General features: G+C 52.3%; 1 protein-coding gene across 2 annotated transcripts in view; it reads right to left on the reverse strand.

Moving 5' to 3' along the window:
* Positions 1-24,395, reverse strand: part of ATF7IP2 (activating transcription factor 7 interacting protein 2) — a 192,274-nt gene that overhangs the window by 69,201 nt on the left and 98,678 nt on the right. For both annotated transcript variants that reach the window (XM_078785581.1, XM_078785582.1), the window contains 3 exons: positions 24,172-24,278; positions 14,445-14,867; positions 9,757-9,851 (listed from right to left, as the gene is read on the reverse strand). In XM_078785581.1, the coding sequence (XP_078641707.1) occupies positions 9,757-9,851; positions 14,445-14,867; positions 24,172-24,278 (625 nt within the window). The remainder of the gene's footprint in view (positions 1-9,756; positions 9,852-14,444; positions 14,868-24,171; positions 24,279-24,395) is intronic.

Genomic DNA, 24,395 nt, shown 5'->3' on the forward strand with positions numbered 1-24,395 from the left:
TGGACGTTGGAGAAATGGTGGAGCGACGATCGTGCGAGCGGGGCCTGCCGGGCGGCATGCGCTGATTAGCGGAGTGTGCAAACGAAGCGGACTGAGGCCTCCTTCCCACCAAACACGGAGCCGCGTCGGGACGCAAGTTTGGGGCCTGGACGCCAGCAGACAAAGATAAGACGCACATTCACAAACTGTTTTATTTTATTCATCCTCCCCATTGTTTAGTATCTGAAGTCTGTGAGTGGGTACGTCCCAACCTAGGTTTAGTTATTACCGGCGCGTTCTTTTCCTGTCCCGATATTCATTAAATAAACCCTTGTATTATTTTCCCAACCAACTGTAATTCCGTTTGGTGTGAGTTTAATTGTTTGCAGGGGTGAAGACATCATCGGACCGAAGGTAAGCGGAATCTTTCCCCAAGCCCCCGGCTCGAGTATAGGCCGCCATTGGATTGAATAAACGCCTCCATTTAAAGCTCGATTGCTATCCATGGACGCTCTGTCTTCATAAAGCCGTCCGCACGACATTTTGTTGTGTCCTGATCTGTTCTGTGGCCTCGCTCTTCCGTGTGTGTGTGTGTGTGTGTGTGTGTGGTGTGTGGTGTGTGGGTATATATATATATATGTGTATCAAGGCCTGGTGTTGGCTTAGCGGTTAGGGTGCTGGCTTGGGATCCTAGGATCCTGGGTTTGAATCCCGGTCAATCGCTGAATTAACGTCAGGGGGGGTTGTCTCAGCCTGTCATCCTTCCGAGGTCGGAAAATTGAGTACCAGTTCACTGGTAATTCCCTGTGCATCGCAAAAGGCGACTCATAGGGTTGGCGGCAGGAAGGGCATCCGGCCATAAAACATTGCTTCAAAAAGGGGCCCACTGTGCACAAAAAAGGCCAACCTGTGGGGAAAAATGGCCTCTAAAGGTGGTCTCTGTGCAGTGTCTTATGTTGTCTTGTCACTGAAATACTCCCTCAAACTTTTGTGAAATCGTACCAAACTTCTGGTATGCACGCACCTATTTCTCTCATCGGTATGTCCTAAGGGTATTTTTTTTGAAAAAAAATTTCCATTTTTTTTTGGGGGGGGGGGGAGGGGGAGGAGGATTTTTTTTTCAACCTAAGTTTTCAACTGAAATTGTTTATAAAACGTATTGTCACGTATATTACAAATACATTTATGCATTATGATTGTTTGAATTCTGATTGGTGTAAACCATGGAAAAACAGCAACTCAGGTTCAGTCATTTATCTATATATCTACATATCTGGGCAGTGTCTGTTGTCACTGAACTACTCCCTGAAACTTTTGTTGTTTTTAATAACGCTGTCTTTCCCTCGCGGTCCCCCTGTGCTGTCTTTCCCTCGCGGTCCCCCTGTGCTGTCTTTCCCTCGCGGTCCCCCTGTGCTGTCTTTCCCTCGCGGTCCCCCTGTGCTGTCTTTCCCTCGCGGTCCCCCTGTGCTGTCTTTCCCTCGCGGTCCCCCTGTGCTGTCTTTCCCTCGCGGTCCCCCTGTGCTGTCTTTCCCTCGAGGTCCCCCTGTGCTGTCTTTCCCTCGTGGTCCCCCTGTGCTGTCTTTCCCTCGCGTCCCCCTGTGCCGTCTTTCCCTCGCGGTCCCCCTGTGCCGTCTTTCCCTCGTGGTCCCCCTGTGCCGTCTTTCCGTCGCGGTCCCCCTGTGCCGTCTTTCCCTCGCGGTCCCCCTGTGCCGTCTTTCCCTCGCGGTCCCCCTGTCCCGTCTTTCCCTCGCGGTCCCCCTGTGCTGTCTTTCCCTCGCGGTCCCCCTGTGCTGTCTTTCCCTCGCGGTCCCCCTGTGCTGTCTTTCCCTCGCGGTCCCCCTGTGCTGTCTTTCCCTCGCGGTCCCCCTGTGCTGTCTTTCCCTCGCGGTCCCCCTGTGCTGTCTTTCCCTCGCGGTCCCCCTGTGCTGTCTTTCCCTCGCGGTCCCCCTGTGCTGTCTTTCGCTCGCGGTCCCCCTGTGCTGTCTTTCCCTCGCGGTCCCCCTGTGCTGTCTTTCCCTCGCGGTCCCCCTGTGCTGTTTTTCCCTCACGGTCCCCCTGTGCTGTCTTTCCCTCGCGGTCCCCCTGTGCTTTCTTTCCCTCGCGGTCCCCCTGTGCTGTCTTTCCCTCGCGGTCCCCCTGTGCTGTCTTTCCCTCGCGGTCCCCCTGTGCTGTTTTTCCCTCACGGTCCCCCTGTGCTGTCTTTCCCTCGCGGTCCCCCTGTGCTTTCTTTCCCTCGCGGTCCCCCTGTGCTGTCTTTCCCTCGCGGTCCCCCTGTGCTGTCTTTCCCTCGCGGTCCCCCTGTGCTGTCTTTCCCTCGCGGTCCCCCTGTGCTGTCTTTCCCTCGCGGTCCCCCTGTGCTGTCTTTCCATCGCGGTCCCCCTGTGCTGTCTTTCCCTCGCGGTCCCCCTGTGCTGTCTTTCCCTCGCGGTCCCCCTGTGCTGTCTTTCCCTCGCGGTCCCCCTGTGCTGTCTTTCCCTCGCGGTCCCCCTGTGCTGTCTTTCCCTCGCGGTCCCCCTGTGCTGTCTTTCCCTCGCGGTCCCCCTGTGCTGTCTTTCCCTCGCGGTCCCCCTGTGCTGTCTTTCCCTCGCGGTCCCCCTGTGCTGTCTTTCCCTCGCGGTCCCCCTGTGCTGTCTTTCCCTCGCGGTCCCCCTGTGCTGTCTTTCCCTCGCGGTCCCCCTGTGCTGTCTTTCCCTCGCGGTCCCCCTGTGCTGTCTTTCCCTCGCGGTCCCCCTGTGCTGTCTTTCCCTCGCGGTCCCCCTGTGCTGTCTTTCCCTCGCGGTCCCCCTGTGCTGTCTTTCCCTCGTGGTCCCCCTGTGCTGTCTTTCCCTCGCGGTCCCCCTGTGCTGTCTTTCCCTCGCGGTCCCCCTGTGCTGTCTTTCCCTCGCGGTCCCCCTGTGCTGTCTTTCCCTCGCGGTCCCCCTGTGCTGTCTTTCCCTCGCGGTCCCCCTGTGCTGTCTTTCCCTCGCGGTCCCCCTGTGCTGTCTTTCCCTTGCGGTCCCCCTGTGCTGTCTTTCCCTCGCGGTCCCCCTGTGCTGTCTTTCCCTCGCGGTCCCCCTGTGCTGTCTTTCCATCGCGGTCCCCCTGTGCTGTCTTTCCATCGCGGTCCCCCTGTGCTGTCTTTCCCTCGCGGTCCCCCTGTGCTGTCTTTCCCTCGCGGTCCCCCTGTGCTGTCTTTCCCTCGCGGTCCCCCTGTGCTGTCTTTCCCTCGCGGTCCCCCTGTGCTGTCTTTCCCTCGCGGTCCTCCTGTGCTGTCTTTCCCTCGCGGTCCCCCTGTGCCGTCTTTCCCTCGCGGTCCCCCTGTGCCGTCTTTCCCTCGCGGTCCCCCTGTGCCGTCTTTCCCTCGCGGTCCCCCTGTGCCGTCTTTCCGTCGCGGTCCCCTTGTGCCGTCTTTCCCTCGCGGTCCCCCTGTGCCGTCTTTCCCTCGCGGTCCCCCTGTCCTGTCTTTCCCTCGCGGTCCCCCTGTGCTGTCTTTCCCTCGTGGTCCCCCTGTGCTGTCTTTCCCTCGTGGTCCCCCTGTGCTGTCTTTCCGTCGTGGTCCCCCTGTGCTGTCTTTCCCTCGCGGTCCCCCTGTGCTGTCTTTCCGTCGCGGTCCCCCTGTGCTGTCTTTCCCTCGCGGTCCCCCTGTGCTGTCTTTCCCTCGCGGTCCCCCTGTGCTGTCTTTCCCTCGCGGTCCCCCTGTGCTGTCTTTCCCTCGCGGTCCCCCTGTGCTGTCTTTCCCTCGCGGTCCCCCTGTGCTGTCTTTCCCTCGCGGTCCCCCTGTGCTGTCTTTCCCTCGCGGTCCCCCTGTGCTGTCTTTCCCTCGCGGTCCCCCTGTGCTGTCTTTCCCTCGCGGTCCCCCTGTGCTGTCTTTCCCTCGCGGTCCCCCTGTGCTGTCTTTCCCTCGCGGTCCCCCTGTGCTGTCTTTCCCTCGCGGTCCCCCTGTGCTGTCTTTCCCTCACGGTCCCCCTGTGCTGTCTTTCCCTCGCGGTCCCCCTGTGCTGTCTTTCCCTAGCGGTCCCCCTGTGCTGTCTTTCCCTCGCGGTCCCCCTGTGCTGTCTTTCCCTCGCGGTCCCCCTGTGCTGTCTTTCCCTCGCGGTCCCCCTGTGCTGTCTTTCCCTCGCGGTCCCCCTGTGCTGTCTTTCCCTCGCGGTCCCCCTGTGCTGTCTTTCCCTCGCGGTCCCCCTGTGCTGTCTTTCCCTCGCGGTCCCCCTGTGCTGTGTTTCCCTCGCGGTCCCCCTGTGCTGTCTTTCCCTCGCGGTCCCCCTGTGCTGTCTTTCCCTCGCGGTCCCCCTGTGCTGTCTTTCCCTCGCGGTCCCCCTGTGCTGTCTTTCCCTCGCGGTCCCCCTGTGCTGTCTTTCCCTCGCGGTCCCCCTGTGCTGTCTTTCCCTCGCGGTCCCCCTGTGCTGTCTTTCCCTCGCGGTCCCCCTGTGCTGTCTTTCCCTCGCGGTCCCCCTGTGCTGTCTTTCCCTCGCGGTCCCCCTGTGCTGTCTTTCCCTCGCGGTCCCCCTGTGCTGTCTTTCCCTCGCGGTCCCCCTGTGCTGTCTTTCCCTCGCGGTCCCCCTGTGCTGTCTTTCCCTCGCGGTCCCCCTGTGCTGTCTTTCCCTCGCGGTCCCCCTGTGCTGTCTTTCCCTCGCGGTCCCCCTGTGCTGTCTTTCCCTCGCGGTCCCCCTGTGCTGTCTTTCCCTCGCGGTCCCCCTGTGCTGTCTTTCCCTCGCGGTCCCCCTGTGCTGTCTTTCCCTCGCGGTCCCCCTGTGCTGTCTTTCCCTCGCGGTCCCCCTGTGCTGTCTTTCCCTCGCGGTCCCCCTGTGCTGTCTTTCCCTCGCGGTCCCCCTGTGCTGTCTTTCCCTCGCGGTCCCCCTGTGCTGTCTTTCCCTCGCGGTCCCCCTGTGCTGTCTTTCCCTCGCGGTCCCCCTGTGCTGTCTTTCCCTCGCGGTCCCCCTGTGCTGTCTTTCCCTCGCGGTCCCCCTGTGCTGTCTTTCCCTCGCGGTCCCCCTGTGCTGTCTTTCCCTCGCGGTCCCCCTGTGCTGTCTTTCCCTCGCGGTCCCCCTGTGCTGTCTTTCCCTCGCGGTCCCCCTGTGCTGTCTTTCCCTCGCGGTCCCCCTGTGCTGTCTTTCCCTCGCGGTCCCCCTGTGCTGTCTTTCCCTCGCGGCCCCCCTGTGCTGTCTTTCCCTCGCGGTCCCCCTGTGCTGTCTTTCCCTCGCGGTCCCCCTGTGCTGTCTTTCCCTCGCGGTCCCCCTGTGCTGTCTTTCCCTCGCGGTCCCCCTGTGCTGTCTTTCCCTCGCGGTCCCCCTGTGCTGTCTTTCCCTCGTGGTCCCCCTGTGCTGTCTTTCCCTCGCGGTCCCCCTGTGCTGTCTTTCCCTCGCGGTCCCCCTGTGCTGTCTTTCCCTCGCGGTCCCCCTGTGCTGTCTTTCCCTCGCGGTCCCCCTGTGCTGTCTTTCCCTCGTGGTCCCCCTGTGCTGTCTTTCCCTCGCGGTCCCCCTGTGCTGTCTTTCCCTCGCGGTCCCCCTGTGCTGTCTTTCCCTCGCGGTCCCCCTGTGCTGTCTTTCCCTCGCGGTCCCCCTGTGCTGTCTTTCCCTCGCGGTCCCCCTGTGCTGTCTTTCCCTCGCGGTCCCCCTGTGCTGTCTTTCCCTCGCGGTCCCCCTGTGCCGTCTTTCCCTCGCGGTCCCCCTGTGCCGTCTTTCCCTCGCGGTCCCCCTGTGCCGTCTTTCCCTCGCGGTCCCCCTGTGCCGTCTTTCCCTCGCGGTCCCCCTGTGCCGTCTTTCCCTCGCGGTCCCCCTGTGCCGTCTTTCCCTCGCGGTCCCCCTGTGCCGTCTTTCCCTCGCGGTCCCCCTGTGCCGTCTTTCCCTCGCTGTCCCCCTGTGCCGTCTTTCCCTCGCGGTCCCCCTGTGCCGTCTTTCCCTCGCGGTCCCCCTGTGCCGTCTTTCCCTCGCGGTCCCCCTGTCCCGTCTTTCCCTCGCGGTCCCCCTGTCCCGTCTTTCCCTCGCGGTCCCCCTGTGCCGTCTTTCCCTCGCGGTCCCCCTGTGCCGTCTTTCCCTCGCGGTCCCCCTGTCCCGTCTTTCCCTCGCGGTCCCCCTGTGCTGTCTTTCCCTCGCGGTCCCCCTGTGCTGTCTTTCCCTCGCGGTCCCCCTGTGCTGTCTTTCCGTCGCGGTCCCCCTGTGCTGTCTTTCCCTCGCGGTCCCCCTGTGCTGTCTTTCCGTCGCGGTCCCCCTGTGCTGTCTTTCCCTCGCGGTCCCCCTGTGCTGTCTTTCCGTCGCGGTCCCCCTGTGCTGTCTTTCCGTCGCGGTCCCCCTGTGCTGTCTTTCCCTCGCGGTCCCCCTGTGCTGTCTTTCCCTCGCGGTCCCCCTGTGCTGTCTTTCCCTCGTGGTCCCCCTGTGCTGTCTTTCCCTCGCGGTCCCCCTGTGCTGTCTTTCCCTCGCGGTCCCCCTGTGCTGTCTTTCCCTCGCGGTCCCCCTGTGCTGTCTTTCCCTCGCGGTCCCCCTGTGCTGTCTTTCCCTCGCGGTCCCCCTGTGCTGTCTTTCCCTCGCGGTCCCCCTGTGCTGTCTTTCCCTCGCGGTCCCCCTGTGCTGTCTTTCCCTCGCGGTCCCCCTGTGCTGTCTTTCCCTCGCGGTCCCCCTGTGCTGTCTTTCCCTCGCGGTCCCTCTGTGCTGTCTTTCCCTCGCGGTCCCCCTGTGCTGTCTTTCCCTCGCGGTCCCCCTGTGCTGTCTTTCCCTCGCGGTCCCCCTGTGCTGTCTTTCCCTCGCGGTCCCCCTGTGCTGTATTTCCCTCGCGGTCCCCCTGTGCTGTCTTTCCCTCGCGGTCCCCCTGTGCTGTCTTTCCCTCGCGGTCCCCCTGTGCTGTCTTTCCCTCGCGGTCCCCCTGTGCTGTCTTTCCCTCGCGGTCCGCCTGTGCTGTCTTTCCCTTGCGGTCCCCCTGTGCTGTCTTTCCCTCGCGGTCCCCCTGTGCTGTCTTTCCCTCGCGGTCCCCCTGTGCTGTCTTTCCCTCGCGGTCCCCCTGTGCTGTCTTTCCCTCGCGGTCCCCCTGTGCTGTCTTTCCCTCGCGGTCCCCCTGTGCTGTCTTTCCCTCGCGGTCCCCATGTGCTGTCTTTCCCTCGCGGTCCCCCTGTGCTGTCTTTCCCTCGCGGTCCCCCTGTGCTGTCTTTCCCTCGCGGTCCCCCTGTGCTGTCTTTCCCTCGCGGTCCCCCTGTGCTGTCTTTCCCTCGCGGTCCCCCTGTGCTGTCTTTCCCTCGCGGCCCCCCTGTGCTGTCTTTCCCTCGCGGTCCCCCTGTGCTGTCTTTCCCTCGCGGTCCCCCTGTGCTGTCTTTCCCTCGCGGTCCCCCTGTGCTGTCTTTCCCTCGCGGTCCCCCTGTGCTGTCTTTCCCTCGCGGTCCCCCTGTGCTGTCTTTCCCTCGCGGTCCCCCTGTGCTGTCTTTCCCTCGCGGTCCCCCTGTGCTGTCTTTCCCTCGCGGTCCCCCTGTGCTGTCTTTCCCTCGCGGTCCCCCTGTGCTGTCTTTCCCTCGCGGTCCCCCTGTGCCGTCTTTCACTCGCGGTCCCCCTGTGCTGTCTTTCCCTCGCGGTCCCCCTGTGCCGTCTTTCCCTCGCGGTCCCCCTGTGCTGTCTTTCCCTCGCGGTCCCCCTGTGCCGTCTTTCCCTCGCGGTCCCCCTGTGCTGTCTTTCCCTCGCGGTCCCCCTGTGCCGTCTTTCCCTCGCGGTCCCCCTGTGCCGTCTTTCCCTCGCGGTCCCCCTGTGCCGTCTTTCCCTCGCGGTCCCCCTGTGCCGTCTTTCCCTCGCGGTCCCCCTGTGCCGTCTTTCCCTCGCGGTCCCCCTGTGCCGTCTTTCCCTCGCGGTCCCCCTGTGCCGTCTTTCCCTCGCGGTCCCCCTGTGCCGTCTTTCCCTCGCGGTCCCCCTGTGCTGTCTTTCCCTCGCGGTCCCCCTGTGCTGTCTTTCCCTCGCGGTCCCCCTGTGCTGTCTTTCCCTCGCGGTCCCCCTGTATACAAAAAAAAACGTGGTGGTGGTTTTGAATCACGTGGTGTTGAGGTATTTTGAATTATGTGGTGGTGAGGTGTTTTTAAATGACATGGTGGTGAGGTGTTTTTAATTTCGTGGCTGTGAGGTGTTTTTAATTTCGTGGCTGTGAGGTGTTTTTAATTTCGTGGCTGTGAGGTGTTTTTAATTTCGTGGCTGTGAGGTGTTTTTAATTTCGTGGCTGTGAGGTGTTTTTAATTTCGTGGCTGTGAGGTGTTTTTAATTTCGTGGCTCTGAGGTGTTTTTAATTTCGTGGTGGTGAGGTGTTTATAATTACGTGTTTCGTGGCTGTGAGGTGTTTATAATTACGTGTTTCGTGGCTGTGAGGTGTTTATAATTACGTGTTTCGTGGCTGTGAGGTGTTTATAATTACGTGTTTCGTGGCTGTGAGGTGTTTTAAATTTTGTGGTGGTGTGGTGTTTTGAACCATTGAAGGAGGGCATGGATTGTGGGGAAAGGAGAAAAGAACATACACAAACACACCATCAGCATTGCAAGAATCAGATTTATCAAAGCCTAAGAAATGCTCTGATAAGCCTGACTGGAGAGGAAGAGGACATCATGATGAAGACGAAGACAGCACTTTATTTTGCCTTTTTATCCTTACTTGTTTAAGAGATATACATGTCCTGACAGATACAAACATCAACAAGCATTCTGAGTATTGCGCTGCCTGCAATACATGTCCCGTACCGGAATTGGGTAGCACTGTCATAGAAGACAGTATTATGACTTGCCGCACTCCAAATTATAGTCCAGAAAACTGTTGGAGAAATTCCCAAAGTTCAAAGTGCCATTACTTTGTCAAAAATGATCGAAACGTCGTGAAGTTCGAACTTGATCTGTAACTTATAATGAGGAAACCATGTACCAAGTTTGAAATTAATAGCATTAAGAGTTTAGGAGAAAAGTCCGGAAAGCTGTTCTTTGCGTGACGGACTGATGGACCGACAGACCGACAGACTGACAGACGGAGGGATGGAGTGCAAACCTATAGTCCCCTATGGTGTACACCGGTAGGGGACTAATAAAATGAAAGGAAAAGACTATTTCAGATGGTATTCTTAGCTTTGGAGGTAGATCTCCTGAAGCGCAGAGCCGCATGTGCTCTCTGATGAGGAACCATAAGTAGGACTGGCTTTGTAATACTGATTAGAGCAGACGTAATTTGATGTCGCGACATCATCCGATATGCCTTCACCCACATTATTACATTATACATCCTTGTACCAAGTTTGATTTAAATCACTTCAGCTGTTGTTCTCACGTATCACATTTTTACCTGACATGACCTCTAACCTTTGACCTCTTGATGCCAAAATCTAATCTGTTTATGCTTGCGTCATAATATATACTTATACCAAGTTTGGTCAGAATCCCATGACCACTTGTTCACAAGTTAGTGCAGTAACAGAATCTTTACCTAACGGGACCTCTGACCTATTGACCCCATGATCTAATCAGTTTATCTTTACATCATTATACATACTTGTACCAAGTTTGGATCGACCTCGTCAGCTGTTCTTAAGTTATTACGGTAATGAAAACCTGTTATGGATGCATGGACAGACGATCAACCTGAAAACATGCCTCTGGCGGCTTTGGCGCTGAGGCACAAAAATGAATTGCACACCTAATGTAATGCCAGCCATCATACAGTATGTCCATTATTATGGCATAAAAGCTTTTGATAAATGAATGGCTACAACTGAAAATAAGACCTGCTCAGAATGGAATGGAAAACATTACATACTGTACAAAGAAAATACATAGTTATGTTAATTAAGGTAATGCTTACTGGAGCAGCTGAAGGCATCTCCTTTGATAATGGTGGATGCTGTGTATTTGAAGATCGCAGTGAACCAGCAGGCAAAGACCTTGGAGGGACAGGCCCTTGGGCAGGGGAATGGAAATGGACAGGAAATGGATACACACATGAGACGGTCATTATACTGCTGAAACAGAAATTCTGAAGAGGAAAGAAATTGAGAAGATAATATCTCCACAATTTCTGGAAGCTTTCTAACTACATTCCTTGTCTCCAAATGAAATGGATACCGTGCTTTCAGAAAGGAACCCCATGGCTTCTTCACATTTCGTTGTACTAGTACACCCAGTGATTACGGGAGGGGCAGGGAGGGTCATTCCTCTTTGGGGTATATAGATTACAGTCGATCTATGGTTGGGTCTCAAGAACATTGGGTGTGTTCATTTACCAAGTTTGTTGTGGAGAGATCGCCATGTGGTTTAAACATTCGAGCAAGCATTGCATTCAAAACCGTTAAGGAACAGCTGGCTTGGCAAGCACAAGCTAGTTACTTGGTAAATGAGCACACCCCAGTCTTCCTCCCTTTCAGTTTCGTATCAAACAGCAGGAGCGAGTTTCAAAAGTTTGCGACGAAAAATGCCACGGTAGCGGCAGAAAGGGCCATGTTATTCACCCAACATTTATGGGTTATATAGAGTGCAGTAGATCTTTGCTCCATTCTGTAAGTAAACCTAACTTCACGGATGTCGGGTTTCCTCCAAATTTCTTCATTTAATGATATAAAGAGCATTAGTGACTGTTTAAAAAGCTAAGCATACGTGTTTATGGTTTATAATATTTTTTACTTCCTGTAGAAGCCGTTGCTCCCACGGAAACACCATTATAACTATAAGCTATTTATACACGTTATCACTGCAGGAAAAACGCCTTGGGGAAGTGGGACATTATTAGTATTAATATTGTTTTGTAATAACATTAAGAATATGCGATTATCATTAATTTTGTTATTAAAAGTGTATTTGGAAAAACGCCACGATAAATCTTCTTCTTTGCAAAAACGCCACGATAAAGCTAATTTAATGTTGATGTACACCTCAACACGCAACGCCTTTGACAGCAATGGTGGGGAAACCCCGCCCTGGGGAGAAAACCCCCTTGAAGGGGGGGGAATTAATGTGCTACAACCTTCATTATGTAACCCTTCGTCATCCTGTCATCCTGTCAAGTTTGGTTGAGAAAGGATAAGTAACGACGGAATGTATTGGCGTCAAAAACTCATCAGACAGACGGACCGACAGACAGACATGAAATGGCGTATTTTAGTTTGATTACAGCCTGAATTTAAAACGGATAAAATTGAGATTTTTTTTGTCACTGAATGAAAAGCTGAAATGTCTTGAGTAAATCAGTATTCAACCCCTTTGCTATGACACTCCAAATTGGGCTCAGGTGCATCCAATTTCCTTTGATCATCATTAAGATGTCTCGACAACTTGATTGGAGCCGCCCTGTGGTCAATTCAATTGATTGGACATGATTTAGAAAGAAACACGCTTTTCTATATAAGGTCACACAGTTGATAGTGCATGTGTTACGGATTCGTCACTTCCGTTGTGGTGGTTTTCATCCACTGTAAACATTTGTGATTCCATGTATTATTATTGTTGTAATTTAAAGGAAATAGATATTTCTATTTTCAAAAGTTAAAGGTTAATGATTTAAATGAAACAGGAACCGGACGGCGACGAAGAGGAAGAGGAGAAAAAGAAGGCGGAGCGAGTGAGTCGGACAAGAAAGCTGAGCTGCTCCGAGTTCTGAAGCGGACGTTGTCGAACGGGAGTCACTCGCGAACTTTCGGGTTTCCCGGGAAAGGGATTCCTGCGACAGAGTTGTCATCGCTGTGACCGATCAACCTGCGTGTCAGGTTTTTGGCGGTGGATTCCGAGGAGAATTATCGCCGGGCCGTTACGTCTCAAGAACGGGTCGTCGGCCATTTTGACTCGCGTGCTGAGCAAGGTTTCTTTGCTTCGTCAGCCGTTTTCACCGCTTTCAGACGTATCTGGTGTGTGTGTGCACCGTGGCTTTTGAAGATTAATTTGCGGTTCGCTGACTGTGAGCCGTGAAAGTCCATACCCGAGGGTGTGATTTCCCAGTCGCCTTTGGATTTCCCAGTCGCCTTGAGGGCTCCTTTGTGCAGCTTTGGCTGTGTGACTGTGCTTGCCATCCGCACGGGATTCGGGTCTCGATTGGACATCATTCTGGCAATCGCTGGAGCGAATCAACTTTGGCTTGAAGCCAGGAATAAGAGACATTGGGGAATGTTCTTCGTTCACTCACTTGGAGCACAGTGAGTTATATATTACAAAACTGATGGTACCATCATAGGACATATTGATTGTACTTTTGAATACTATTATTGTTGTACTGTTATTCTTGTGTGATCTTAATACAATATTTGTTTGTGAGTAACAATTGGGGTGGCTTCTCCATTGAGCTTTGACATACAGAATAACACATTTTTCTGCCGTGACTCCTCTTGGGGCTCGGAGGTACATCGTGACCAGGGGTCGGGGAGGGGCACGTAACACATGTCAGAGCAGAAACTCTACCACGAAGTCCAAGCAACTGTCCGTAGAACTCTGAGATAGAATTGTGAGGAGGTATAGATCTGGGGAAGGGAATAAAACGATTTCTAGAGTGTTGAAAGTTCCCAACAGCACAGTGAGCTCCATCATTAGGAAATGAAAATATGGCACTACCTAGACTCTTCCTAGAGCTGGCTGTCCGACCAAACTGACTAACCTTGCAAGAAGGACCTTGGTCAGAGAGGTGACCAAGAACCCAATGAACACTCTGACAGAACTACAGAGTTCCTTGGCTGAGATGGGAGAACCTGCCGGAAGGATAACAGTATCTGCAGCACTTCACAAATCTAGGCTTTATGTGAGAGTGGCCGACGGAAGCCACTCCACAGAAAGAGGCACATGACAGAACGCCTGGAGTTTTCAGAAAGGCACATGAAAGACTGTGAGCAAGTGATTCTGTGGTCTGGTGAGATGGAAATTGAAATATTTGGCCTGAATGCAAAGTGCTATGTCTGGCAGAAACCCAGCACAGTTCATCATCCATCCTACACCATCCCTACCGTGAAGGATGGTGGTAGCAGCATCATGCTATGGGGATGCTTTTCAGCAGCAGGGACTAGGAGGCTCATAAGCATAAGGGGAGGAGCCAAATACAGGCAAACATTTGAGGAGAACCTGCCTCAGAGTACAAAAGACCTAAGACTGCGGAGAAGATGTATGTTCCAACAGAACAATGACCCCAAACATACACCTAAAGCAACACTGAAATGGCTTCAGAACAGGAATGTGAAAGTCCTTCAGTGGCCCAGCCAAAGCCCAGATTGGAATCCCATTGAGAATCTGTGGAAAGACCTGAAGATTACTGTTCACCAAGGCTCCCCATCCAACTTGACAGAGCTTGAGCAAATTTGCAAGGAAGAATGGGAGAAACTCCCCAAATCCAGATGTGCAAAGCTGATACGGCCATACCCAAGAAGACTCAAAGCTGTAATCGCTGCAAAGGCACTTCTACCAAGTATTGACTCAGGGGGTTGAATGAATATTAATGTAAATTCTTTATTTCTGTATTTCATTTTCAACAAATTTGAAAAACCTCCAAAAACATGTTTTCACTTTGTCATTATGGGGTATTTTGTGTAGTTTGGTGACAATTTTTTTCTAATGTAATCCATTTTTAATTCCGGCTGTAACACAACAAAATGTGAAAAGTCAAGGGATGTGAATACTTTCTGAAAGCACTGCAGTATGATATTTGTCAGAATGGAAAATATTTTGGGGGGGGGGGTGGGGAATCAATTTGTTAATGGTGAGACTTTCCATTGCTTCATCTATGGCAAAAAAAACAAGCGTTACGCCTAGGTCCCCCGTCGGTGAAGTGATGAGTTGACAAAGTGGAAGACGCTAGGCGGCCATCTTGGATTTTGACGTGGCGACCCAATTTTCAATAGCGTTCTTCCTTATGCCTAGATACACCCACACACCAGATTAGAAGTTGGTACTTCGCTTATTTTTCAAGATATTCCGCTCAAGGTTCAGACATACATGGCGGTGGCCATCTTGGATTTTGACGTGGCGACCCAATTTTCAATAGCGTTCTTCCATATGCCTAGTTGCACCCACACACCAAATTAGAATTCGGTCCGGATGGACGGACGCACACACGGACAGAGGGGAAAACCATAGTCCCCCTTTCGCTCCGCGGTGCGATATCTAGGTGTGAGGCAGAAGCACCAGCCCAGAAGGGAAAGCAGTACTCCATCAAGCTATGGATGAAAGTTTTGTATGTGGTGAGAAGCTCAATAGTGCCAAGGATAAACCTTTGCTGCAAAGCCAAGATTGACGTTCAACTAAGGTTAGAGCAGGAATTTTGAATTTGGCCATGATGTTGGTGATAGCTCGCCTACTCTTTGCGAAGGACACCATGGGAAACACCGGTTTGATAGTTTAGAGCTGGGCCGAGATTCAAACCCAGGCTAGAGAGATTAGAGGCACCTGTAGGTGGAAGCTAGGATGGCAGAGCATACCTGTAGGCCATCCTGCCAACCACAACAGTGATCAATTGCATTATGCAAGACAAATTATTCCAAGAGCAATATTATCCAAAATGAGAAAAGAACAGCAGTATCAGCTTACCTCCATCAACTGCTTCATTCACATGATTGCGATTTTCTGTTGCTGATCCTGCAGATCTAAAAGTCCCACTTCGACCAGTTGGGACTGAGGGCTCTGCAAAGGTGCCAGTTGAGGGTTGAATGGATGGAATCCCTGAACCACGACCTGGAATGCTTTGAGAGACAGATCCACGTGTGGAGACTAAACGTAGAGCCGGGGATGAAAATGTTCCAGTTGTGGTTACGCCCTGGGTAGGCTGGAAACTGCCATCAGCATTAGGCCGAGTCCATGAGGTTGTTCGCGTAGATGTAGGTGGGGCACAGACATTGTTTGGCTCATCATCAATCACAATAGGGCCCTCCATAGGCCGGGAGTAGGGCAGCCCAGTCTGTGCGGGACGTTGAGGAATGGCTGCATGGTCATTTGTGCTTGAGGAAAGAACGGCTAAAGAAAAGGATAAGGTAAATGTGAAGAATAAAATTTCACCATTAGGCTACAAAAATCAGGATATCAGGATACATCTCAAAATTTTCAAACATTTCAAATCAATCATGTTGCTGTGAATTAATGGTTTTCAAAGGACCCCAACAACCTTAAGATCTGAAATAAACCAAGAACATCTAAGAGCAGGCCACTAAATATATACATACATAATACATACATACATAATACATACATACATGTCACAAGTGTCTAAAGCTGACCCGTCGATGATCGGGGTTTTATAATTTAATTCCACCACAGGATAGGCCGAATGAAGTAACATATAATAACAGGTTTATTTACAGAAAAGGCACAATATAATGAAAACGGATAATCCTGAAAAAAAAAACCGATGGACACAAATGCAAGCAAATAAATAAATACATTTACAACTGATATAATGATAGCACTTAATACAAAGAATAACGTCCAAATGGTCACGAGCACAGTCATGCATTCACACACACAATGGGATGAATGAGGTGAGGTCGTTTTATAAGGATACGATACGGTTGGTGGATTTTCGCAACGGAGCTCCACCACAAGGTCTCCAGCCATGGCATGGAGCAGCAAACAGGTGAAGAATTCCGTGGGTGAAGTAAAGGGGGAAAGCAAAGTGGCAGACAGGCTTGTATGTAGGGTGATCAGAGAGAACAGTGGGACGCACATGTGGTGACGTGTAGCCCAGATAGCGAGAAACAATCCTCAAGATTAAAACCCCGACAGAGACTGACCAGCATGTGTTTTGGTCTTTTATTACCTCCCCTGACCGCCAAGCCCCACCCCTCTGAACATCCTTTGCTCACTCAACAGTACTGGCCACTTAGAGGGAGCAAGTTTCTGCCATGGTGGTGGTGGTGGTGGTGGTGGTGACTCATACACAATGTCAGTCACTGGAACCACCGATACCAATCATGCGACGCATTGCAGTTTGCCAATGGCGACGCATCCTATGGGTTCTTGTAGTGTGGGAACCGCGATGGACTCCTAAAATGAAGAGCTTGGGCCACGAGGTGAGGGAGGGGGTGTGTGATTATCAGCACACACGGGATGCAAATGTCCAAGCATATCCTCTTCTTAGCTCACCTGGCACCTCGTCTGGTTTACAGAGAGAGCGGAAATGAACAATCCTTTCCTACCTTATGTTAATTTCAATACTGCCCCCTTCACAGCAGACAAAACAACAAGATCAGTTCAGGTATGGGAGCATGCACCGGAGCAGAGCGTCACCGCATCCACTTTCCGACGATACTCCAGGGGCCTCTGTCTGGCCATCCCCCAGGCTGATGCCTGGCCCATCCCTGTCTCCTTGAGATGCCGATCAACCTGCTGCAACTACGATGCGCACATGGTCGGCCTGTTGGCTTCCTCCACTCACGAGGCTCCCTTGCTGAGAGTATCTGGTGATCTGGATCGGTATCTGGAAAATGAGCCACATGTCCATACAGCCGCAGCTGACGCTCACGGACCATACAGGTAACAAATCTCATCTCTGAGTCTCTCTCAGCAACCACTCGGACACAAAGTCCGCCCAGAGATAGCCAAGGATTCTCCGAAGAGACTTGGTTCCAAATTCTCTGGCCCTTGGTGAGGGTCAAAGTCTCACATCTGTAGAGTAAGACTGGAAGCACCAAGGACTTAAAGACTCTGACTTTCATCCTCCTGCATAGATACCGACAGTGCCACACCCCATGATCCAGTGAATCCATGACTCCCCAGGCCCGACCCAGACGTCAATCAACCTCTGGCTCACAACATGCGGAGACATGAATAACACTGCCAAGGTAAGTGAATCTCTTTGTGACCTCAACATCTTCACCACAAACAGGCACAGACAAGACAGCAGCATCCAATATGTCATTGAAAGCCTGGATCTTGGTTTTGACCCAGGAAATCCATAATTCCAGCGGCTCGCCTCCTCATTCAGTGCCTGGAGGGCCCCCATAAAAATATAAAGCATCTCTGCAAAGATGACTGCATCATCTGTGAAATCAAGGTCAGAGATCTCGACACTCCCAAACAATGCACCACAGCCTGTCCTCTCCGACATCCTCCCCAGAATCCAGTCCATACAAGCGCTGAAGAGTGTGCGAGCTAGTACACACCCCTGCCGAACTCCAGTAACAACCAGAAATAAGTCAGAGATGGAGCCAACACACCTCACAGCACTCGGTACCAGAGGAGAGTTCAGAGATCAGATTGATCAGCTTTGGTGGCACCCCACGAAGACCAATAATCCTCCAGTAGGCATCCCGATTCACCGAATCAAACGCTTTGTGGAGATCAACATAGGCTGCAAGCAGCCCCTGACGAGACTGTCCCTTGCGTTCGGTGTGGACCCGAAGCACAAGGATACGGTCAGTCGTTGACCTCTTTGATGTAAAGCCCGACTGCTCCGGTCGCTGATGCTCGAGCAGGTGGCGGTGAACCCTCTCAAGAATGATCCAAGCAAAGACCTTGCCCAACATCGAGTGTAGCGTCACCCCTCAGTAGTTGTTGCAGTCCTGGTGATCACCCTTCCCTTTCCAGAAGGGGACAACAAGGCCCCCTCTTCCAGTCAGTTGGGATGATGCCTGTGCTCCAAACAGAGCACAGAACTGCATGCAGTGACTAGTACAGCATTTCCACCAGCCTTGAGAAGCTCAGCATGGATGCCACAAATCCCAGGAGCGTTGTCACCTTTCAACCGGTTCACCGCCGCCTGTGTTTCCACAAGTGAAGGCGGTTCACAGTTAATTGGGAGGTCAGCATTTGGGATAGCAACACCCCTGATGTCCAATTCAACAGCCGGTGGGTTAGCCTGTTACAGCCGCTCAAAGTAACTGGCCCAGCGGGCCTTCAATTCAGACTCCTCTGTCAAGAGGCCACCACCCTCTGCTCTAACCACAGTACACCGAGGGACAGATTAGAGGAACGCAATGCCACGGATTCCTCTGTAAGAAGGACGAGAATCGCATATCCACAATGGATGCTCTGCCATTTAACAGATTCCTCGCACATAGGCCTCCTTGTCCACCCTCAGCAAGCATCCAGTTTTACGCCTCAGCTCCCGGAACAGTTCAGCTCTGCCATCAAAACTGGGCCTGCGACTCTGGTCGATGGTATCGAGCGTCCCCTGAAAGACAAAGTTCTACTTTGCCTGACGGTGGGTTCCAGGACTGCCACCGGCAACATCAAGGATGGTGCTCTTGAAGGCACTCCAAAACTCCTCAGGATCCCCCAAAGCAACCAGCCTCCGCCCCCCCCCCCCCCCAATCCCCGCTCAACCTGCTCGCAAACTCCTCAGCCACCCTCTCCTCCTTGTGCTTGCCCACATCCAGCCTAGGCTGGGATGATAGAATTCTCTTGGATTTGAGCTGCAACTTCAGAGTTGCTACAACAAGCCTGTAGTCAGTGTTGAGGAACTGAGCACTCCGGTAGACCCTGCAATTCTGGAGCATCCGCCGTCGACCATCAATGAGACGTGGTCAATCTCCTTTGCCACACCACCAGCATTGGAATACCATGTCCAGCAATGAGGCTGTGGGCGCTGAAACCATGAACCAGCCACCCTAAGTCCATGACTTGTTGCAAAGCCGAGGAACTTACTGCTATTCTGGTTCACAGTCCCGGATCTATGGGGACCAACACATGCCTCGTAACCATCCCCATCAGTGCCAGTCGATGCATTGAAATCCCCCAAGACTAGAAGAGTATCTCCTGGGGCACTGATCAACCAGATTTGAGCTTGGCGTAGAATACCTCCTTCACAGTGAGATCACTTTCCTCAGTCGGAGCATATACAGAGACCAGGAAAATGACACCCAAAGAGTGACGAATCCTCAGTCTCATAATACGCTCGTTGACCAATGTGACCAACTATTATCGGAGTCAGCTTAATGGACATAGCTATAACAACTCCTTGAGCATGGTAACCGTCAAAGCGACCAGACCAGTAGAAGGTGTAACCACCCTCAATGATCTCACCACTATCTGGCCTCTAAACCTCAGAAAGTGCTGCAAAATTGATGTTCAAACGCTGGAACTAAGGTGATAGCAGAGACGGGTGATCATCCTCTCTTAGACCGAGAAGATTCCAGGCACCCACCTGAAGTGACTGCCCCCGGTTAACCCAAGGAGACCGTCGTCTGGTGGACGACACCTCAGCACCACCCCGACACACACCTCCACAACCCAACCCAGGAAAGTTACCCCGTGCTTCTCCTCCTATTATCAAAGAATGGGGATCCAAAAGGCTTTGCCCCAATCCCGTCATCCGGTGAGCTGCCCTTGCACAGGAGGTACTGTGATGAAATAAAGGCGAAGATCTGTTGGTGTAGTTCCCTCTCTAGCAGTAAGACGTGCCTATAAGAAGGTTGGCTCGAGAGCGAGGGGATTGCCTTTTACTTGTGATAAATTTGAGCTGGTAACTTAAAATGACGCATCTTTCATTTGGCTTGCTTTACATAGGGCATATTCTATTAACGCATACTAAATATGTTATTGTTCTTTTGTAGATGATGTGGAGGATTGATTACAATAAAGCTCATTATCTTTGAAGAGTTCGTGGTTGAAATCCATCACATTTTATTGTAATCATCTCCTTAGCTCGAGTTCCATGGACAAGATACTGAGACTCGAGGAGTTCTGCGGGGACCCCCAGGCGACAGACGCCGTAAGCCAGTGAATTATATTGCTGCTGTGCTGGAGATTACCTGGGAGCAGAAACTTTCAGTTCTCACCTGCCATGTCTCCAACACTGTGTTCGACTATATTTCTCACTGTGAGACTTAGGAGACCGCTGTGGATGGATGCTCTGAGAGAAATATACGTAAAACCTCGGAGCACAATGTACGCGAGACATATGCTCGCTACACTACACGGCGACAAGACCACTCGGAACCTCTAGAACAGTTTCTTCAGGAATTGCGAAGACTTGGCAAGGACTGTATGGTTGAGGCTCGGACGGCAGCTGAGATAACTGATGATTTAATGCGTGATGCTTTTGTGACTGGCCTCGTGTCACCGGCAATATGGCTAAGATTACTCGAGAAGACAGCAATGACCCTCCAGGAAGCGTACGATCAAGCTAGCGTCCTACAGCTCGCGCAGACTCGCTCTGAGGCGTACAGCCGCCCTTGCATAACAGCGGGAGCCACCGCCGAGGCTCACACAGACGACACCTATTCCCGAACGACCCCCTGTGGGTGCTGCGGCTTCTCCAGGATCGACCGACGTTCCGCTGGGTCTTGAAGAGGATGCTCTGAGTACTGCGGCCGCTACCTCCCCTACTGACAACGCAAAGTGTTACTTCTGCGGGAATCGTCGCCACTCACGTGCTCTTTGCCCCGCTTGTGAAGCGACGTGTCATACTTGTGGGAAAGAGGACACTTTGCGAAGGTTTGTCGCTTGATGAAAACGTAACGTACGACCCTTGCGGGAACCAACACTTCGCGCGCGTGCGTCCAGCTCTGCGGAGCCGACGCTGTCTTGCAGTAGTCAGCGCAGCGCTTCCGGTACTCGACGAGGGGAAAGCTGCTGATAGACACGGGCAGCAGTGCGAGCGATGTCAGTCAAGCTTTGGTCAAGCGCCACAGATGGTCGATCGGCCATGCTACATGGCGGATCTATATGGCCTCTGCGGGCCTGTGGACACACACAAAGAGAATGTGCATAGTTAATTTGGTTGTCAATGATATTGTGTATCCTGATGTAAAACTTATGATAATGCCGAATCTATGCGCCGATGTGCTTCTAGGACATGATTTTTTGCATAGACATGGCCGATTGGAGATGCAATTCGGAGAAGGAGAGAATACTCTTTCTGTCTGCGGTCTGGCTGAAATGGCTATCGAGCCACCTGCTCTATTTCCCAGTTTGACTGCCGATTGCAAACCACAAACCGTAAAGTCTAGATGATACATTCGCGCTGACGCACAGTTCATTGCCGATGAGACTAAACGTTTGCTGCGGGAGGGCATTATAGAGCCGAGTAGTTCTCCATGGAGAGCCCAGGTGCTGGTGGTGCATACGGCTAATCGTCAGAGGTGCATGGTGGTGGATTATTCTCAAACTATTAATCGATTCACACAGCTTGACGCCTATCCATTGCCCAGAATTGATGATATGATATGGTACGGGACGTGGCTAAGTACCGAGTATTCAGCACCTTGGATCTTAGAAGCGCGTATCATCAGATACCGATACGTGAATCTGACAGGCCCTATACTGGGTTAGAATCCGGCCAAAGGCTATATCAATTTCGTCGCATCCCTTTCGGTGTAACAAACGGCGTATCTTGCTTTTAGCGCGCCATGGACGACATTATTGCTAAAGACCAATTGAAAGACATATTTGTGTACGTTGATAATGTGATGGTTTGCGGCCACAACCAGGAGGACCATGATGCTAACTTGCGACGATTATTGTGGGTAGCGCATCAGTACAATTTGACCTTCAATGAATAAAAGTGTAAATATGTGGTCAAGACGATAGATCTTCTCAGGTACACGGTGCCCGGGGGCGAGATAAAGCCGGATGCCGAGCGACTTTGGCCTTTGCTCGACATGGCGGCTCCGTGTGATCGTGTCATTGCGTACCTTGGGGCTATTTTCTCATTATTCACAGTGGGTGCAAAGCTACTCAGAAAAGATTCGGCCTCTTGTGGATATTGGCTTTTCCTCTGACAAAGACTGTCAAGGACGCCTTTCAACAATTGAAGGTAGACATAGCAGGCGCCTGCGTGACCTCCATTGACGAGACAATACCATTCCTGGTCGAGACAGACGCCTCAGATTGCGCAATCCCAGCGACACTCACCCAGGGTGGGGGGAGCCGGTGGCCTTCTTCTCGCGCACCTTGACCGAGAGTGAACGACGACACTCTGCTATTGAAGAGGAGGCGTACGCTATCGTCGAGGCAATTAGGTGATGGCGACATTTTCTTTTCGGCAAACGGTTTCAATTAATGACCGATCAACAGTCTGTGGCCTTTATGTATGACTATCGACATGCTCAATGCATTAAGAATGAGAAGATATCGAGATGGCAGATTGAATTGGCAGATTATTGCTTTAGGATAATCTATCGCCCGGGTGGCGACAATTTGGCAGCCGATGCGCTGTCTAGACCAGTCTGCACGGGCATGACGTCCGACGATCTGCGAGTCATTCACGAATATCTATGCCACCCGGGGGTGACGCGTCTCGCTCATTTTGTTCGTTGCCGTAACTTGCCTTTCTCGGTGGATGGTGTCCGACGATTATGCCGTTCATGTTCGGTGGGTGCTGAATTAAAGCCACGTTTCTACAAAACGCCAATGGGGACTTTGATTCAAGCGGCCGTCCTTGGGAGCGGTTGGGAACTGATCTTAAGGGACCTCTACCCCCGTCTGGGCTGCATCGCTATATGCTCACAATTGTAGACAAGTATTCACGATTTCCCTTTGCGTTCCCCTGCCCTGACATGTCATCCGCGACGGTGCTCCGATGCTTGCGCCAGCTGTTTCTACTGTTTGGATATCCGGCTTTCATCCATTCTGACAGGGGTGTTGAGCTTATGTCTCAGGAGGTGAAGACCTTCCTTCTAGAACGGGGCATCGCTGCCAGCCAGACTACTCCGTATAATCCCCAGGGGAACGGGCAGGTCGAGCAATTGAATGCAATTGTCTGGAAGGCTGTGGAAATGGCATTGAGGACTCGGAGGTTTGGCAGGTTTTACCATCAGTGGGGACAGGTTTTACCCGAAGCTTTACATGCTATCCGTACTCTGTTGTCCACTGCTACAAATGAAACTCCGCACGACCGAATGTTTCGTTATCAAAGACACAGTGCAAGTGGTCAATCTTTGCCAGGCTGGCTGACCGAGTCCAGGCCCGCTTTCTTGAAACGGATGGTCCGACATAGCAAGCACGAACCGATAGTCGATCGGGTCCACGTGTTGGAGGCTAACCCGGAATATGCCCTCGTTTGGATTCCTCATGGATACATGGCTACCTTGTCGGTCGACATCTAGCTCCTTGTGGAGAGGATCCGTGTCCCAGCACGAGTGAGGGAAATGTGGCGGGGACGGATAAGTTTACCGCACTTGAGCCGTCCACATTGGGCCCGACAGCGGATTCTTCTTCTTCCTCGGGTCTGCCGGGGTCCTGATTCGTGTCGAACCGCCGGTGCCCGGGCTGGGAGTAGATCCCGTTAATCCGATATTGCCCAACATTGCTGATTCTGAAACCGGTTCTGGCAGTTATCATACCCGAGCAGGCCGAGAGAGTCGAAAACCGGTTCGTTTGGGATTGTCGGTCGCTTTATCCTCAGCTAGTGAACGTTTGATTCTCGGTGCATTTTATACTCTGTAGTTTTGTGTGATTCCAATGCGAGCTTGCTGTAAATCTAATTGGAGGGAGAATGTGATGAAATAAAGGCGAAGATCTGTTGGCGTAGTTCCCTCTCTCGCAGTAAGATGTGCCTCTCAGAAGGTTGGCTCGAGAGCGAGGGGATTGCCTTTTACTTGTGATGAATTTGAGCTGGTAAGTTAAAATGACGCATCTTTCATATGGCTTGCTTTACATAGGGCATATTCTATGAACGCATACTAAATATGTTGTTGTTCTTTTGTAGATGATGTGGAGGATTGATTACAATAAAGCTCATTATCTTTGAAGAGTTCGTGGTTGAAATCCATCACAGGTACTCCCACGGATTGGGTTTTTTTTAGTTGTGTTCTTTGCGCGTGTTGTGAAATGCCATGTTTTTATGGTGGCTGGAGTGCAAATCCTACCACCAACCTCCTGGAAAGAGGTAACCCCACTGCAGGAGGACATCTGCAGACAGTTGGGCACCAGATATGGATGGCCGTTGGCTCACAGGGAGCTCCTCAACCCTTTGACAGGTCTTGTTTTAGCCCTGCTGGGTGTCCATATCCAAACACCATCTGGGGGCGACTAGACCAGGCGGGGGGGAAAAAACTTTTTCCTACCCCCAAAAAAATATATATGTGTGACTACTCAGTCTGGCTCCTACCTGTTGACCTGCCTGGCTAGGTAAGACCTACCATGAGCAAAGCTCCCACCAGTACAGCCCAAAGGGTCACAGTAGCACGCAATCCTCCCCACTATGATCAAAGTGGTAGTCGCAATCAGGAAGGCAACAGGTAACAAAAAGCCAACTTCACAATAACAAATCTCTGCTGCAGAAGAATGTTCCATTCTACTCGAGCACATAGACCACCTAACTTATTTATCATCTACCGAAGACATATACCCTCAAGCAAAACACAACGTGCATACTCACTTGGGATAAGAGGAGCCAGACTCCGAGGATGAGACACGACTCCTTCAGTCACAGTTTGTGAACTTGATCGCACCATGGAGATCATGTCACGGACTGTCATTGTGGAGCTAGAAGGGGAAAGGTCGGCAGAACAACTGAATTCATAGTGCGAGAAAAAGTTCAACCAACTACTTAAAGGAGCACTCCAATTGATACAAATGTTCAGCAACACAAAACTAAAAGTC

Source organism: Myxine glutinosa, chromosome 10 (genome assembly GCF_964187855.1).
Source record: "Myxine glutinosa chromosome 10, kmMyxGlut1.1, whole genome shotgun sequence".
Lineage (NCBI taxonomy): Eukaryota > Metazoa > Chordata > Myxini > Myxiniformes > Myxinidae > Myxine > Myxine glutinosa.